This window comes from Somniosus microcephalus, chromosome 3, assembly GCF_052327205.1.
Source record: "Somniosus microcephalus isolate GS21.2 chromosome 3, FLI_Smic_1.0, whole genome shotgun sequence".
Taxonomy (NCBI): Eukaryota; Metazoa; Chordata; class Chondrichthyes; order Squaliformes; family Somniosidae; genus Somniosus; species Somniosus microcephalus.
In genome coordinates this window covers 28,536,870-28,555,982 of record NC_140989.1, presented here as the reverse complement: position 1 = coordinate 28,555,982, position 19,113 = coordinate 28,536,870, and the positions used below count along the sequence as shown (strand labels likewise).

The window sequence follows — 19,113 nt, the reverse complement described above, 5'->3', positions numbered from 1 at the left end:
GAATTTCTTCACCCAGAGAGTGGTGAACCTGTGGAATTCTCTACCACAGAAGGCAGTAGAGGCCAATTCATTAAATATATTCAAGAAGGAGTTCGATATATTTCTTAAGGCTAAGGGGATCAAGGGATATGGGGAGAAAGCAGGGACAGGGTACTGAATTTGGATGATCAGCCATGACCTCATTGAATGGCGGAGCAGGCTCGAGGGGCTGAATGGCCGACTCCTGCTCCTATCTTCTATGTTCCAAATGAGTTGCATATCTTGACATTTGAAGGTAAATTTGCCTGGTGTAACTGTTGGCTCAAATATGCCAATTTCTCAGTCCCATTCTAATTTGAACCTTTTTATTTTAGACTCGTGTCTTTTCTGGTGGTCGGGTGAAAAAAACAAACAACTTGTACAGTTGTGGGAAAATTACATTTTAATAATGGAGACACTGGAAGAAAACCAAGTGAGTAGTTCATGTCTAGTTAATGTACACTTGTCATTTTGAAAACTGCCACATCTCTATAGTGGAAAGTGTTCCATTCCCAAGCATCAACATGAGTTTAAATAATGGAATAAACTTTAGGATTACATGTATGGCATTTGTGTTTCAGACTACTCTCGTGTCAGCTGTGGCTCAGTGGGTAGCACCCTCACCTCTGAGCCAGCAGGCTGTGGGTTCAGGTCCCATTCCATAGACTTGAGCACAAAAATCTAGGCTGACACTCCAGTGCAGTGCCGAGGGAGCGCTGCACTGTTGGAGGTGCCGTCTTTTGGATGAGAGATTAAACTGAGGCCCCGTTTGTGCTCTCGGGTGGACATAAAAGATCATTCTGGTGAATCTGCACTATACCCCCACCAATCCTTCGAGGTTAATTGTCCAAAACTGAAAGCTCAATTGGTAGCACTCATGGCTTGCTGTGGGTTCAAGTCCCACTCCAACAACAACAGCAACAACTTGCATTTATATAGCTGCTGCGTTTCCTACATTATAACAGTGACTACGCTTCAAAAGAGCACTTCATTGGCTGTAAAGCGCTTTGGGACATCTGGTGGTTGTGAAAGGCGCTATATAAATGCAAGTCTTTTTTTCTTAACTCACACATTCTTAAGAGTACTTTCACTTTCCCTGATAGCTGGGTCCCTGGGTACCCACTAAGTTATATGGATCAAGAGAGGGACTTGAGGGTCATCGTGGATAAATCATAAAAGGCACATAAACAATTTCAGTCCCTACTTGAAAATGACCAAAGTGATAGCTAGATTTTAGATATGTGAAGAGAAAAAGATTGGTGAAGTCAAGTGTAGGTCCCTTGCAGTCAATCAGGGGAATTTATAATGGGGAACAAAGAAATGGCTGACCAATTAAATACATACTTTGGTTCTGTCTTCATAAAGGAGGACACACCTAACCTCCCAGAGATGTCGGGGAACATAGGGCCTAATGAGAGGGAGGAACTGAATGAAATCAGTATTTGTAAGGAAATGGTGTTTGGGAAATTGACGGGATTGAAGGCCGATAAATCCCCAGGGCCTGATAATTTACATCCTAGGGTACTTAAGGAAGTGGCCCTAGAAATAGTAGATGCATTGCAGGTCATCTTCCAACATTCTATCGACTGGAACAGTTCCCATGGATTGGAGGATAGCTAATGTAACCCCACTATTTAAAAAGGTGGTAGAGAGAAAACGGGGAATTATAGACCGGTAAGCCTGACATCGGTAGTGAGGAAAATGCTAGAGTCCATTATAAAAGAATTAATAACAGAGCACTTGGAAAACAGTGACAGGATCGGACAAAGTCACTATGGATTTACAAAAGGTAAATCATGCTTGACTAATCTACTGGAATTTTTTGAGGATGTAACTGGTAGAATAGATAAGGGAGAACCAGTGGAAGTGGTGTATTTGGACTTTCAGAAGGCTTTCAATAAGGTCCCGCATAAGAGATTAGCGTGCAAAGTTAAAGCACACGGGATTGGGGGTAAGGCACTGTCTTGGAAAGAGAACTGGTTGGCAGACAGGAAGCAAAGAGTTGGAATAAACGGGTCTTTTTCCGAGTGGCAGGCAATGACTAGTGGAGTACCACAGGGATCGGTGCTAGGACCCCAGCTATTCACAATATATATAATTGATCTAGACGAGGGAACTAGATGTAATATCTCCAAGTTTGCAGCCGACACAAAACTGGGTGGGCGTGTGTGCTGTGAGGAGGATGCAGAGAAACTCCAGTATGATTTGGACAGGTTGGGTGATTAGGCAGATGCATGGCAAATGCAGTATAATGTGGATAAATGCGAGGTTATCCACTTTGGTGTCAAAAACAGGAAGACAGATTATTAGCTGAACGGCAATAGATTGGGAAAAGGGGAAGTGCAACGAGACCTGGGTGTCCTTGTGCACCAGTCGCTGAAGGTAAGCATGCAGGTGCAGCAGGCGGTTAAGAAGGCAAATGGTATGTTGGCCTTCAAAGCGAGAGGATTCGAGTACAGGAGCAAGAATATCTTGCTGCAGTTGTACAGGGCCTTGGTGAGACCACACCTTGAGTATTGTGTGCAGTTTTGGTCGCCTTATCTGAGGAAGGATGTTCTTGCCATGGAGGGAGTGCAGCGAAGATTCACCAGACTGATATCTGGGATTCCAGGAATGACGTATGAGGAGAGATTGGGTCGATTAGGCTTATATTTCCTAGAGTTTAGAAGAATGAGAGGGCATCTCATTGAAACTTATAAAATTCTAGACAGACTAGATGCAGGAAGGATGTTCCCGATGGTCGGGGAGTCCAGAACCAGGTGTCACAGTCTAAGGATAAGGGGTAAGCCATTTAGGACAGAGATGAGGAATTTCTTCACCCAGAGAGTGGTGAACCTGTGGAATTCTCTACCACAGAAGGCAGTGGAGGCCAATTCATTAAATATATTCAAGAAGGAGTTAGATATATTTCTTAAGGCTAAAGGGATATAGGGAGAAAGCAGGGACAGGGTACTGAATTTGGATGATCAGCCATGATCTCATTAAATGGTGGAACAGGCTCGAGGGGCCGAATGGCCTACTCTTGCTCCTATCTTCTATGTTTCTATGATTTTGGGCTCTTATGATAGCTACAGGAGTTGGGACTGTTTTCAGTAGAGAAGCACAAGTTTAGTGGAAATATGAGGTTTTATAAAAATGATAAAAGGATTAGATATGGCTGCATGCATATAAAATCCTCGGGCTACGTGTCGAGTCATTACCCTCAAACAGATTACCAAGGCATGTGATGAGTATGGATTCCCTGCATTTCTTCAGAAGGAAACTGGACAAGTTCCTGAGAGAAGAGTACGTTTCCAGTTATAGAGAGTAAATTGTGGTACGTCTCCTGGAGCTTTGCTAAATTGCCCTTGGGAGTTGGAGAGCAATTTCCTAAATTGGCTTTTTTTTCCTCCTTTTGGTTTTTTGACTCCCAGGAGATTGGGGATAGAGATGTGGGTCCCTGGCAGTCCCATGTCTGGATGTCATGTGGTTGTTGGACCAGATGGTCTTTTCCTATCCTTTCCATGTATTCATATGTATGCATCATGACGATGAAAGAAGCTGATACCAAGCTAAATTTTAGACAAAAATGCTTCACTTTTTTTTTGAATAATTGTATAAATTAAACCTTTGGTTTTGTATTTTAGGTTCATGTCATAAGACCAATTTTGCCACGGCTTAAGAGCCTAATGGATGCCACTGTTTCCAATGACAAAGGTGATTATGACACTTCATTGTAATTCTGCTTATGGTGGTGCTGACCATAACTTGCTAAGTTGAAGTTATCAGATCAATCCACTTATAGAATTTTAATTGTATCGCATGATTCCGCATCATAAATATGTCTTAACTGGGCCGCTGCGCTGGTTCTGGATCACATTTTAGTTTGCTTATTGATGTATATACTTTTAAAGTTTTTTTTAAAAAAAAAGCACTCCCATCTATCTATGCACTATAATCTAGCTGTGAGTATAAAGTAGCAATTTCCCCATAGTTTGTGGTGTGTGTGTGTGTACATGCGTTTTCATATCCCTCAAACAAGTACTGTATTGCTCAGAACTGTTGCACCTAACGTCCTGATTCAGAACTAACAACTCATCACTGGTATGACTAGCTATTCTGAGCACCAAGCCATGCTGGAGTTTGATGTGTCAATATAGTGCCATATAAAGTAACCATCTGCTGCTCTATTCAGTCCGAGATTTCTCTTTTAATGAAAGATGATTGTAGGGGGGTTGCGGGAGGATGCCTGATTTACTCTATAACTATAACTAATTCGCTCTGCTTGGAAGTGTGAACTTTCTGAGAATACATTTAATTATCCGCAGACACTGGGTCAGCTTCCACATGTACGCTGACGACACCCAACTCTCTCGACCCCTCCACCGCCTCTGTGTTGTCAGATTGCTTGTCTGACATTCAGTGTTGGATGAGCCACAAAATCCTCGAGTTAAACAATGGGATGACGGAAGCCATCATCTTCAGCCACTGCCACAAACTCCGTACTCTTGCCGCAAATTACATTCCTTCCCTTGGCCACTGTCCTAGACAGATCCAGACTGTTTGCAACCTCTGGGCCCTATTTGACCCAGTTTCTATGCTGTAGTCTCTTCACCCTCCGCCTACTTACACATCCGCCCCTACCTCGGCCTACCTGCCATTGAAACCCTCATCCATTCCATTGTCACTTCCAGACCCGACTATTCCAATACTCTCCTGGCCGGCCTCCCATACTCCATCCTCTGGAAACTTCAGCTCATCCAAAACTCTGCTGCCCATATCCTATCTTGCACACAGTATTGTTCAACCATAACCCCTGTCCTCACTGACCATTGTTGGCTCTTGGTTCCCCCAACGCCTCAGATTTAAAATTCTTATCCTTGTGTTTAGAACCCTTCATGGCCTCACACCTCCCTATGTCTCTAATCTCCTCCAGCCCTACAACCACCCCACCACACCCTGCTTGACCCAAATCCTCTGTTCCTCTGATTTTGGCTCCTTGTGCATGCCCCCTCCCCCTCCACCCCCTCTGTTTGCCCCCCCCCCCCCCCCCCCCCCACCATTGGTGGTTGTGCCTTCAGCTATGCAGGCCTCACACTCTGGAATTCTGTTCCTTAAACCATCTGCATCTCCACTCCCCTCTCCTCCTTTAAGGCCCTTTTTGATCCTGACATCTGGGCATCCATTTTTATCTGAGTTTTGCCTCTGTGAAGCACTTTACGATGGTTTTTCTATGTTAAAGGCTCTATATAAGTTCAAATTGTTGCCGTTATATTTTTAAAAAGTCTGCATGGGAAAATTGGCTGCTGCATCTCCTCCTTTACAACAGTGACCACACTTTGAAAGTACTTAATTTGGCTTCTCTTTTAGTTTCAGACAATATACCTAAACTCTGTTTTAAGCACCTTGGACTCCCCTATCACCCTCCTGCCCCCATGTCATTTATTCCTATGTAGGCAATTAGCACTGGCTTTTGATCGCTGCAGTAGTTAATCCACACTCTGCTCTTTATAACTGTAGCCCTTAAAAGACCAATCATCTTATTTACTAGTTATCCGGTTTATTACAGAGAAAAACAGGCACTTCTGTTATGTGTTAAGAGAAACTTCACGTCATTGCATAAGGACATTTTTAACTTGTGTCTAATTTGTTTCTGATTTTGCCTAGTTTACTATATCTTGAATCACATTTGGTAGGAAGGGTAGCTATGAATACCAGAACAGTCTGTCTGAGCTTGGGCATAGCCAGAAGATAATAGAAGAAAATTAATCCATGGAGAGCTCAAAAAAAAAAAAAAAAAAAAAAAAAGGGGTCGGTGGGGTGGGGGGAGAAAGAAAGTCAGATTATTAAATATATAGTATTTTAAATTTGAAGGGATTTGAGTTACCTGGATTTAGATTTTGAACGTATATTTTTTTTTAGGGGGGGGGAAGAGATGGCTGGAAGAAAATCATCGATTGAAGTTGATTAATGAGATGTGTTTATATATCACCTAGGCAATTCACTTTTCCACACATCTTGGCTCCTTTGTGCTTACAAGCGAATGTTTGAAAGTGAAAACAAAACTGCGATGAAAGAAGGCCTGTTCCATTTTCTGGATCTTGGCGTCGTGAAATATCCTTTCCGAACTCAAGAACTATCTGAGGTAAGTTTTTGAAATTTGCTGCACTTGGTAAACGAAAACTTGTTGGCAGCAGTCTCCCCATTTACCTCACAACAGGAAACAAAAATAGAAAAATCCTATCTTTATTCACGATGTGGGTTACTGGGTATTGTCGCTTCAATCAAGCTTCTGTGATCCTGGTCAACATCAGGTAATGTTGGTGTTATAAATCTCATCATTCATCAAGAAACTACTCGTGAAATAACGCTGGACGGCCAGCTGGTGGCGCCATCCAAGGAGTATAAATACTCTGGCGTCGGCCCCAGCTTTCCAGGGACATTTTGTAAGACAAGGAACTAGCGAAGTACAACTAGACCTCCATGTTCTGAAACAAGTTGATTTAAAGCCTTGCTTTATGCTCGAACCAAGTGCGTAGTGAGTTTTATTACGTCAGTTGGCATCTTGTTTCAGAACCTGCATGACCTGCCACTGGAGCTTTCAGTGATCAACATTCAAGAATGGTGTTTAGCGTGTTGTGTGACATGGGAAGTGTGTCTAATGGGTATTTTCACTCGAAGAATGGAGACAATCCTATATCCTATAAAAGTTCTCAAAAATATGTATCTTTTTAATCCATTCTATTTCCCCTTCTAGTCCTTTTTATCTTTCATTGTCCTGTTTTTCTTTCAAAACATACATTTTATTTTTTAGGTTTTAAGCTTTACTAATTAAGTTTTTTTTAAACTTTAAGTTTATCTGTGGGCCAGTGATGGATGCTCTTTCAGAAAGTACACTTTACAGCAGGTAAATCTTTAGTTCCTTAATTTACCTTCCTGTTATTCGTGTTATGTGATCTTTTTATCTGTTTTGACATGTAACTGCGTTTCTACTTTTCAGATCTCCAGATCAGATCATTGGCAGCTGTCCTGTTCTAGGTGTGAAGTTACAGACATTGTTTGCTGATTTTGTAGAAAATGTGCCTGAAGAATTCAAAGGTAAGTACTTCTGATTTATAGAACTTGTTCTGTAAAGGGCCATCTCGATTGCATTGTAACGATGCTTTCGATTCAGGACAGCACATAGATAAACTGGTGTGTTGGGGGGAAAAATAATCAAAGTTGTACTGATTATAGTCACTGATTTTTTCAGTGCTCCTATTCTACTGTTTAAGGTAACTTGGGCTTTATATGGTAATTTGTCAGTATTTAGTCATGTGTCTCCCATCTGTTTGAGTCACTTAGTTGGTGACCTAGAGTAACGAACCTCGGATCCATAATTATCTACAGCATTCTGTAACTGAAGTAAACAATAAACAGCTTTTTCCCCTCCCTAAAATAGTTTTATTTCTGTGGTCTTGACTGTTGTACTGGAGTTGCATGGCTGTTGTCACTTATGATAGTATTGGTCCCAATTTATATGCAAGTCAAAAAATTCTGACAGCTATTTAGAGAAGAGAAGCGCATCTGGTTCCCAGTGAAAGTGATGCTGCCTGTGTACCGTACAGGCAAATGATAATCACCCTTTTCAAGTGATAATCCTAACCATGATAGTGCACTTGTGGTGTAATTTGAATAATGATCAGGGACTGGTAACCATAAATCTTACCCAAAATTTATTGCAGTCATTAGTTTTTCATGCTTTTATTTTCTCCCCATCTCTCGTGGCTCATGCTGGAGTAAGATTTTCCTGATGCTGTCCAGTGCTTGATGCTGTTAGCCATGCCAGCAGGTTATTTTACCATGGGGAGCATCACATGAACACTATCCTATCTTAACCTGATATCCGTGAACAAATCACTAGGCTGTGATCAGGAGTGGAAACCCTAGTTGACTTTTGTTTTTTTTCCCCTCCTTACTCCTCCCCCGTAGCTCACTCCCACTGCTGTCCCAGCGGAGATCCACTAACCGCATAAATCGGGGATTAAACCTGGGGCTTTCCTGGTCTATGCATGTCTTTATACTATAGCATTTACCCACTTAACCATTCCAGGGAGCTGTTTAATGCGGTTCACCAATTTAATTTAAAAAATCATCAATGTGCAATTATTTTGCAACTAGAGCAATTAAAAATCCTTTTGTTTGATTTTGTTTTCTCTGTTAGTTTGGAAATGTTTTTTAGCTGTAATCAATGTTCCCTCTAAGCTGCTCGCATGCGCAGCTGCGCAGCAATCTGCAAGGTCCCGCGCAGGCCGCTCGCAAGATTTTACATCGGCAATACCGGGCATGTGCAGAAATTTAAAGGAACCGTGCATTGAAAGAAATAGGCCGCACAGAGAATAGTGCAGCCTACAGGGAACATTGGTTGTGATTTGCTTTCCTTTTCTTAACGCCCCCCTCCCTCACCCCTCCCCCCACAAAAAAAAAAGCTATTGTGTTTGGATAGGTGTCTGTACAAACAGACCTCCAGATACTGTGCTCAGCAAATGTCTGTGCAGATCCAAGAAATCCACCACCACAAAACAAGTCATTATTTCACACTATACAAGTATTTCAGGGATCATGCCCTGTGCTAACCTGATGGACAATGCTACAATCATGAAGATGAAATTATGCGACGTGATATACTTTCCAATGTAAGTTAGTGATAGGATTCAAACAGCAGAATAATTCTAAGTCAACATTTATGCATAAAAATATTGTACTTGCATTGATAATGTATCTTGAAATTCTTTAGTATTAATGCATTATAACTTGTCATATTTGAGATCAAACCCATAAGCTTTGGAAACTGAAAAGAATTTGCAGTTTGTTTAAAAGGTGCTGTATGTTGTCGTATTTTGACCTGGTTTGTGTGGAAGCCCAAAAAATGTTTTATTTCCTTTTTGATTAGGTGACTTTCTCATGAAGTTGATTAAGAGCATGGCCACCAAGCACTGGTGCGCAATCCCCATACTCTTCATCTCTCGAGCCCTAGTGCACATCCCATCACGCAAAACTTGGGGAGTAGAAGGGCTTCACGCTCTTCGGTAAGAATGTTTGCAAGAAATTAGTTTTAACTCTACCCAGAACTATTGAAGACTGTGTGCGTTTTGCCATACAATGGGGTTAGTGATTGAGGCAGAAACTAGGTCAACGTTGGAGATTGGATTGCATAGTTGGATGAATGAAAAGGGGATATGGGAACAGGGTGTGTAAATGTGATTAGGACTATTTGCTCACATGGTGGGGCAAATGCCAACATGGACTGGTTGGGCCGAAAATTTTGGACTTTTTTTTTAAACAAAGGTTTAAAAGAAAGAGGCTTACTGAAAAACAGCACTGTTTGGTGGTAGATTAGTGTAGAATACACAATTATTTCAGTGCAAAGAACACCTAATGGTGTGATCCTTCTATTGTGTTATGGAATGTGCTTAACACTTACAACCAAAAACATTAATGGAATATGAAGCCATTGCAATATCCTTTTATAAGCTTCTGTGAAGGACCATACTTGACTAAAAGCCCATCATTTACATTTGTGAAAAATATGCATTGACATTTGCCCTTTATTTTTACGTCTTGTACTTTACAGAGAAGTAGTACGTTGCACCCTGACCAATCACCAAGTGTTGCTGCGAGGAGCAGCTCAGTGTTACCTTCTACAAACTGCGATGCACCTGACTAATGTGGTAAGGGAATTAGTACTCTTTAGCTAACACTAATAAGATCCCATGGCATTATTTTGAAGAAGAACAGGGGAGCTATCCCTAAAAATGTAATTCCAATTTATCCCTCAATCAACATTACTGAAACATAGAAACATAGAAGATAGGAGCAGGAGTAGGCCATTTGAACTCCTTCTTGAATATATTTAATAAGTTGGCCTCAACTGCCTTCTGTGGTAGAGAATTCCACAGGTTCACCACTCTGGGTGAAGAAATTCCTCCTCATCTCTGTCCTAAATGGTACCCCTTATCCTTAGACTGTGACCCCTGGTTCTGGACTGCCCGGCCATCGAGAACATCCTTCCTGCATCTAGTCTGTCTAATCCTGTTAGAATTTTATAAGTTTCAATGAGACCCCCTCTCATTCTTCTAAACTCCAGCGAGCATAAGCCTAATCGACCCAATCTCTCCTCATACGTCATTCCTGCCATCCCAGGTATCAGTCTGGTGAATCTTCGCTGCACTCCCTCCATGGCAAGAACATCCATGGATAACAGATTATCTGGTGGTTATCACATTGCTGTTTGTGGGAGCGTAAAAGATCCCGCGGCACTATTTCGAAGAAGAGCAGAGGCGTTATCCCCAGTGTCCTGGCCAATGTTTATCCCTCAATCAACACAATAAAATAGATTATTTGGTTATTATCACATTGCTGTTTGTGGGAGCTTGCTGTGTGCAAATTGGCTGCCGCGTTTCCTACATTACAACAGTGACTACACTTCAAAAAGTACTTCATTGGCTGTGAAGCGCTTTGGGATGTCTGGTGGTCGTGAAAGGCGCTCTATAAATGCAAGTCTTTTTTACTTGTGAATAATCTCTTCATGTAACAGTTGACGTCAGTGACTGAATGAAACCTAACTAAAAAAAAGAAAGACTTGTATTTAAACAGCGCCTTTCACGACCACCGGACGTCCCAAAGCACTTTACGGGCAATGAGATACTTGTGAAGTGTAGTCACTGTTGTAATGACCAGATAATCTGTTTTAAGTAATGTTGGTTGAGGGATAAATACTAGCCAGGACACTGGAGGAGAACTCCCCTGCTCTTCTTCGAAATAGTGACATGGGATCTTTTACGTCCACCTGAGAGAGTAGGCCTCAGTTTAACGTCTCATCCAAAAGATGAAATGCTGTACCCTCTGCTTACATTTGTTAGTATTTTAAAAGCTAAGAAGCTGGACTTCTGCTCTTTGCTGGTGAAGATGCCGCTGTTCTTGTCTGCTCTGTTCATTTTTCCCCCCATGCTCTTCTATCCGAGGGTGGACATGGGAACTCCTTTGTCTGTCCATGGTTGAAATTACATCTCCTCTGTTCTGACTTTCCAAGATTCACTTCACTTTTCCTCAAGTTTTTAAAAATTTGTTTATGGGATGTGGACATCGCTGGCAAGGCCAGCATTTATTGCCCATCCCTAATTGCCCCTGAGAAGGTGGTGGTGAAAAGTATGTGCTGATTTCACACCCATGCCACATTTAAAGAGATACTTGAGATCTGTAAGTGATTCCTGTTTAAACTGATTATTTTAGTTTGTAATGTTGTCAGTGCAATGTTGCTGAAGTGAATTTTCTGCCAGTGAAGATAAATAAGCAACTTCTTTTTTGCCCTCTTAGGAAAACGTGACACTGTCTGACATTTCAAACTTCCTGGCATCCATTCGAACTGAGGAGGCTTTACCTCGGGGTACAAAATTGTGGACGGAGGTAGGAGAAAAAAATTACCTAATGTAGGGTAGGTCCATATGTCAAGAGTAGAAACCAAGTATTACTGGGCCAGCTGTCACTAGTGTCTTGCAATGTAAACTTTCATTAAAACATTTCAAGGTCACTGTTCTCTCATCTATATTGTGCAGTGTTTTGAAAGTGTTGCATCTAAATATTTACATGTTTTTATATAGTAGCTGCTTAAAGAGGAGGAGGGAGATTAAATCCACTTCCATCCTTCTGCCTGGCGGCTGAACCAGACTGTTCGCAAACTTGGTGTCATATTTGACCCCGAGATGAGCGTCCGACCACATATCCGCGCCATCACTAAGACCGCCTGTTTCCACCTCTGTAACATCGCCCGATTCCGCCCCTGCCTCAGCTCACCTGCTGCTGAAACTCTCATCCATGCCTTTGTGATCTCTTGACATGACTATTCCAACGCACTCCTGGCTGGCCTTCCATCTTCCGCCCTCCATAAACGTAAGCTCATCCAAAACTGCCACCCGTGTCCTGACTCGCACCAAGTCCCATTCACCCATCACTGACCTACATTGGCTCCCAGTTAAGCAACACCTCGTTTTTAACATTCTCATCCTTGTTTTCAAATCCCTCCATGGCCTCGTCCCTCCATATCTCTGTAACCTCCTCCAGCCCTACCACCCTCAGATATCTGCGCTCCTCCAATCCTGGCCTCTTGCGCATCCCTGATTTTAATCGCTCCTCCATTAGCGGCCGTGCCTTCAGCTGCCGAGGCCCTAAGCTCTGGAATTTCTTCCTTAAACCTCTCCGCCTCTCTTTTTCCTCCTCTTTAAGTTACTTCCTAAAATCTACCTCTTTGATCTGCCCTAATATCTCATGTGGCTTTGTGAAGGAATATGCCATATTCAGAAAAATACACCATTCTATGAAATATTCTGGCTTTAAAACATGACATACTAGGTTTGAAAATCTGGAAGCCTCAACAATCTAAAGCTGTGAACAACATACAGGCTTTTGAGATAAGATAAGTTGTTGACACCTGAGACAATAGCCTTATTGAAGTAGAAGGTTAATGTTCCAGGAAGTCTGCAGCTTGGAAAGAACACAATGGCATATACCCTGTTAAGGTGTTATAAGTACACTTTGTAAAGAAACACCTAAAAGAAGAAACAACATATGCCTTTGTAAAAATAACATCAAATGAAACACGGAGACACGATTATGTGTTGCAACCAACGGAGGTAGCCAAGAAAACAATGGTGCAACCAGCCGAGGTGTTCTAAATGCAAAAGATACAAACAGAAGACTTTGGTAAGAATGGCATCAAGTGGGGGAGGCACCAGCCATCACATTGTTTTTGTATTAAAACTACACAGGAGACATAATTCTTAATGCAACAAGCTGATCTGACTGTAAAGATTGCAGAAGTCAACAGAAAAATGACTAGAGATAATTAGCTTACACCAGCAGAAAACTTCAAAGGATATACCACTGCGAAAGAGTATAAAAATTGGACTTTCAAGTGGGAAGACAGATTCGCTTGAAGGGGCAAAGCGATTCTCAGGCTTCAGAGGCAAGCTCTGAAAGTCTTCAACTCTTTTTTTCTCGGGGAGCAAGGTACTTGTATTTGATTTTGGTGGATATCCTGGAATAAGACTAAGAAATGTAACAAAGTTAAGATTTGAGAATAAAGATCTCTGATAATAAGGATTGTAAGTTTTTGTATTTGGAACTGTTAATGTCACGATTGAAATACTTACTGAAATTACATGTCGGTTCTTAAATAAATCTATATATTTTTAGAATTGTCTCACATAGTACTTCTGTATCAAAGTCGCAAACTCAATCTCTGTACACTCTTTGGTGAGGAGTTGCAGAATTCTGGGGGAGTTTTCCGGACCCTCATAATATCCGGTAGGCTACAGTCTAGCTAAACTTATTAAAAGTGCTATCTGGAGGACGGTACCATCTTTAGGGAGAGATAGTCTGGACCTTTTAGACCCAATTAAGCATCCTTAGGATCGGCTACCTCTAACTTTAGTTGAAAGTGAACGTCTGGGGAATATGCCTGATCCAGGGTAGCCCTACAGGGACTAGGACTAGTAATAATCCTTTTCAGCTTGGTGTCAAATTTTGTTGCTAACGCTCCTGTGAAGCGCCTTTGGATCCTTTACTACATTAAAGGCGCTATATATATGCAAGTTGTTGTTGTATACACTGGATTTGAAAATCTATTTTTAAAGGAATTTTTTTCTCCATTTCCATTCAATACATCTTTCCTATGCTAAGAATATAGAATGGAAGGTTGTTCCAAAGCCTCTGTAAACCCCATTTAAGCCAACCACAGGAAGGATGGGATGACTTTAATATCTTTCAGTTTCTCTTTCTGTTCTCTCATTGCGGTAAAGCCTCAATGTCAAATGTGGTTGGCTCAGATCAGGAGCTGGTTGTGTGGGTGGTTGAGCATCCAACTAAACTTGTCCAGAACTCCTATCACCTGTTTCCTATCTGCATCATGTGTTGCACGCCTATTGTCATCCACGTTAATCGGTGGCTCTTCCACGGTGCATCAACTTGGAAAATGTCCTGTTTTTTTTTTTTAAAAACAGTGATCTCCTCTTTCCACCAATTATAATCTTTTCCATATGTACATCTCAACATAATCTCTCCACTCTTCCACTTTAGTCTACAATGAGTTTGCTTCTCAACCTGCTCCATTGTTGGAGGCAGAAATTTCTCTCTCTCTCTCATGCCCCAAACTCGATAAGTCTCTTCATAAAACCTTCTGCATTTCCACTTTCCCCACCATCAAGATCCTTATCAAAGGCCGCCTTTTTGACAACACTTACGGCCACCTCCCTTTACTTTCCCCAAGCCCCCTTACCCACAAAAAATTAATTGGGCTGTTTTATATGAAAGCTGCTATAACAGTGCAGTTTGTTGGCGGCAACCTTCTGAACAGTAAAAGTTGTTACTTTAACTAATAATCCTAATCTTAGTTACTTGGACTAGAGATTGTGGAAGTCCTCGCGATGTGCATCCAAAACTGGTCATTTCCCCTTTATTTAAAACAAACATTGTTGTTTTGTGATTTGGGTAATTGTAGTGTGCTCGGTGTGTCAGCATAACATTTTCTGTCACGTTCCTGTGCAGTTCTTGCTTCTCCTGTGTCTCTTTTATAATGTAGATTCCACACTTTTCATTAAGGCCTGTGCTTTGTGATTTTCTCATTCTAGGTTTTATAACTTTTTTTGAATTTTATATTTTAATTTTCTTTTGGGAAAAGGGATTTTTTATTACTCTGAAGTACAGTTTTGTAATATGGTACTTATTGGAAAATACATTGGCACATTTAGCCTTCTCGATATGGTTGTGTACATGTTGGTGCTCAAGATATTTTCTTTGTCTGGGTTTTGGCTGGATCAGAAACTTAGGCCCAGATTTTCAGCGGGATCGGCGCCATACACCGTAAATTTCATCATCTAGCTTGCTGTTGAGAACTTACTCAAATTTTCCTAGTTTTCTAATTATAATGCACTGTATGTAGCAAGCATAACGGAGAATCGGAAGTGGCCATGCTAATGGCCAGTATATTGATCCCACCACTTGTTCAATTTACCTTTGGACAACACTAATGCTACAAAAATGTCTTATTTTCTTCCCCAAAACATGATCCAAAATGAGACTAACATGAAGTAAGGCAATTTGTTTATCGAGCTGGTTTAAAAATGCGCTGGCATGTTCTGAGGATATGATGCCACTCCTAAGATCGAGCCGTTGGCGGTCTGTGATTTTAGGTGGAAGCCATCACTTGGTTGGTGGCTCACTGGGCTGTCAAAGCTGTGGAGATCTTCCAGCTTCACAGCAAGAACAGCTGTTTATCTACAAACTCACCTTTTTATCTAGTTAACTGGCAGTGATGTCCTGTGTTTGATTGGCGGATGTATCGGGTGGGGAAAAAAATCAGAAAATGAGAGATGCAACCTGGAGACATCTTTTTACGAAGCTTTTTGGAGATGGTGAGGGTCTTTCCAGTTCCTGTTGGCCCATTGTGGCGATGTATAATACAACACAATTGAATTTTGATTTACTTATAATTTAGAGACGAGGGGGTTAAACTGTTCAGTAATATGTAATCTCTTATGCAATAATGAATTTAATAATACAGTAATAGCAAACCAAAGATGCTGAAAAGGGTAAAACTAATTTAAAAAATCTTGCCTACATTATTACTTGATCTGTTATCAAGATGCAAATTCATCTGAAATTTGTTGAGACTGCGCTGGATTTTTGACACTTCGATTAATTAAACTGAAATTTAATAGATCGTTCCATTTTTTAAAAAGTTAGCCACTTTTGGCGAGGGTTTTGTAACTTTGCAAATAAAGCTTAATCTAGGGACAAATTGCAGAACTGTGATTTGACTGATACCTGGGATGGCAGGAATGACGTATGAGGAGAGATTGGGTCGATTGGGCTTATACTCGCTGGAGTTTAGAAGAATGAGAGGGGATTGTTGAGTCCGCGCCTCAATAATACACGGACTGCGGGAGAACAAATAAACAGGTATTTTACTGAACAGAGAGTAACGTCAGACTGAAGTACAGAAGCCTGCTAGGGCCTTTTATACAGGGGTGGTCACTGCCGGTACTGCAGTATAAAATCAGTTCTTCTCTTAAAGGTACATACACAACAATTCCTCCCCTTTTAGATAAACAGTACATAACATTCATTTAACAACTAAATAATAACTAATTACAATTACAATTTTCTCTGTAATATAAACATCAACTGAAATAATCATTTATAAGTTCAGTCTTTGAGGAGGCTTCCTGATCCAGACTGGATAGCGCCTTTCTCGAGTATCCTGTTCTTGCGGTGGAGTCAATTCTGGCTCATTGTCATTGGTTGGTTCGTCAGCTTCCAATACCACTGCTTCTGAGGTAGACGCAATCTGTACTTCGGGTTCATTACCAGGTGCACATGCTCGTGGTATAGGTTTGGCTTATTCCTGTGACTCTAGAATCTGGTCAGCATGGCGTCTCACGATGCTCTCTCCAACGTCCACTGTGTACATTAGTGGTCCCTGCTGTGTGCATATCGTTCCTGGTTGCCATTGTTCTGTTCGGTAGTCGTGGGCCAAGACTGGTTGCCCTATCTTGAAGCTCCTGGTTGGCTTCTCATTGATGTGCTGGAATTGCTTATCCTCAACATCTCGTCTTATGTTTGGTTTGAGCAAATCCAGGCGACATCTTAGCCTTCGGTTGAAGAACATTATGGCTGGAGCTTGGTTGGTGACTGCATGTGTCGCATTCCGGTAAGCAAACAAGAAATTATCCACCTTGTGTTGTAGTGGTGTGTTGTAGTGGTATGTCGTCGTTATACATCGCCTTTATTGCCTTTTTAAAGGTCTGAACAAACCTCTCAGCCAATCCATTTGTGGCTGGATAATATGGGGCAGATGTGTAATGTTTCACCCCATTATTCCTCAGAAACCTCCGGAAATCCTCGGACACAAACTGTGGCCCATTGTCGGAGCAAATCTGTTCTGGCAAGCCATTCCTGGCGAAGATGGTCCGTAGGACTGCAATAGTTTTCTCCGTGGCGGTGGAGGACATTTTGATGACCTCTGGCCATTTCGAATGGGCATCCACGGCGATTAGAAACATTGAGTCCATAAATGGACCAGCAAAATCAATGTGTACCCGTTGCCATGGAGATGAGGGCCACTCCCATGGGTGTAGAGGGGCCTGTGGTGGTGCATTTTGGACTTTCTGGCATCCTGAGCAGCTCTTGGTCAGGTCCTCAATTTGTTTATCGATTCCCGGCCACCACACATAAGCCCTGGCTAGGCTTTTCATTTTTACCCCTCCCAGATGACCCTCATGAAGCTCATTGAGCACACTATCCCTTAACTTGGGTGGAATTACCACTCGGGATCCACACATCAAGGTCCCCCGGCACACTGACAGCTGTTCTCTTCTTGTCGAGAATGCTGGCAACAGTGAGTCGCCATGTGCTGGCCATCCCTTCACCGTCAAATCATAGACCTGAGAGAGTGTCGGGTCATTTCGGGTTTCCTTCTCTATACTGGAGTTTGTAACAGGCAGACATTCGACTGTGGTCGCATGGAATATCTCAACAGGGTCCACTGCAGGTGCTTCCTCCACCGTAGGCAACGGTAGGCGCGACAGCCCATCAGCGTTTCCATGCTGCTTCGTACCCTTGTACTCTATGTCGTACTGATGTGCCCCTAGAAAAAGTGACCATCTTTGCAGCCGTTGCGCCGTCATCACCGGAACGCCCTTCTTTGGGTTAAAAATGGAGACCAGGCGCTGATGATCAGTCAGTAGGGTGAATTTCTGCCCGTGCAGATAGTGATTGAACTTCCTCACCCCCCACACCAGGCTGAGGGCCTCCCTGTCAATCTGGGCGTAGTTACGCTCGGCTGAAGTTAATGAGCGCGACGCAAAGGCTATTGGCCTCTCTGAACCATCAAGGAATTTGTGTGACCGCACCGCTCCAATGCCGTAGGGAGATGCATCAGATGCCAACCGAATCGGCAGTGTTGGGTTGTAGTGGGCCAATACTTCTTTTGAAGTGATTAGGCATTTACATTTTTAAAAGGCACGCTTACACTCATCACTCCAGTTCCATGTTACTCCAGTTTGCAACAGGGTGTTCAGTGGGTGCAGGATTGTAGATAAATTCGGCAAGAACTTATGGTAGTAGTTCACCAACCCAAGAAACGACCTCAGTTGCGACACATTTTCCGGTGCTGGAGCCTTGACTCCCGCCTCAATCTTGTCTGGCGACTTATGCAACCCTTCCTCATCAATCATGTGGCCACAATACGAGATTTGTCTCCTGAAGAACTCGCATTTGGGGCGGTTGGCTTGTAGCCCATATTCCTGCAATCTAGTGAGCACCTGCTCCAGGTTGGCAAGGTGTTCACTGTCATTTTCGCCCGTAAACAGGATGTCGTCCAAATAACACTGGATCCCTGGGATCCCTTGCAGGACTTGTTCCATTGCCCTCTGCCAAATAGCCGGGGCTGATGCTACCCCGAATACCAGTCGATTGTACTGGTAAAGGCCTTTTGTGAGTGTTTATCGTGAGGTATTTCCTAGATGCTTCTTCCACCTCCATTTGTAGATACGCTTGGGCCAGATCAATCTTCGTAAAGCGTTTCCCTCCAGATAGTGAGGCGAAAATATCTTCTATCCGTGGAAGTGGATATTGCACTGTGTGCAGGACTGGGTTCACAGTTACCTTGAAGTCCCCACAGATGCGAACCTTCTTCGACTCCCCAGGCGTGCTGCTCAATGATTTCTTCATTACAGGAACGATGGGTGTGGCCCACTCGCTCCAGTCCACCTTGGACAGCACACCCGAACGCTCCAGACTCTCCAGTTCTGCTTCAACGGCTGGGCGGATCGCGTACGGCACCGGTCTGGCCTTAAAAAATGTTGGGTTTGCGTTATCTTCGATTTTTATCGTTGCCTTTACTCCTTTTAGAGTCCCAAGTCCTTGTTGGAACACCTCTTTCGCGTCAGTTAGAATTTGTGACAGTCGTCCAGGTGTGACGTCATCATCCTTTTTGTCAGTCACAGTTAGCGCCTGAATGGAATGCCAATCCAATTGTATTTTTCGGATCCATTCACGACCCAATAATGGTGGTCCTCCATC

At 42.5% G+C, this 19,113-nt stretch overlaps 1 protein-coding gene across 3 annotated transcripts in view; it reads left to right on the top strand.

Annotated features, from left to right (window-relative positions):
* Positions 1-19,113, top strand: part of tarbp1 (TAR (HIV-1) RNA binding protein 1) — a 260,477-nt gene that overhangs the window by 16,511 nt on the left and 224,853 nt on the right. For all 3 annotated transcript variants that reach the window (XM_085979767.1, XM_085979769.1, XM_085979770.1), the window contains exons 2-9: positions 354-451; positions 3,645-3,714; positions 5,994-6,142; positions 6,852-6,904; positions 6,998-7,095; positions 8,930-9,065; positions 9,611-9,707; positions 11,353-11,442. In XM_085979767.1, coding sequence (XP_085835893.1) covers positions 354-451; positions 3,645-3,714; positions 5,994-6,142; positions 6,852-6,904; positions 6,998-7,095; positions 8,930-9,065; positions 9,611-9,707; positions 11,353-11,442 — 791 coding nt within the window. The remainder of the gene's footprint in view (positions 1-353; positions 452-3,644; positions 3,715-5,993; positions 6,143-6,851; positions 6,905-6,997; positions 7,096-8,929; positions 9,066-9,610; positions 9,708-11,352; positions 11,443-19,113) is intronic.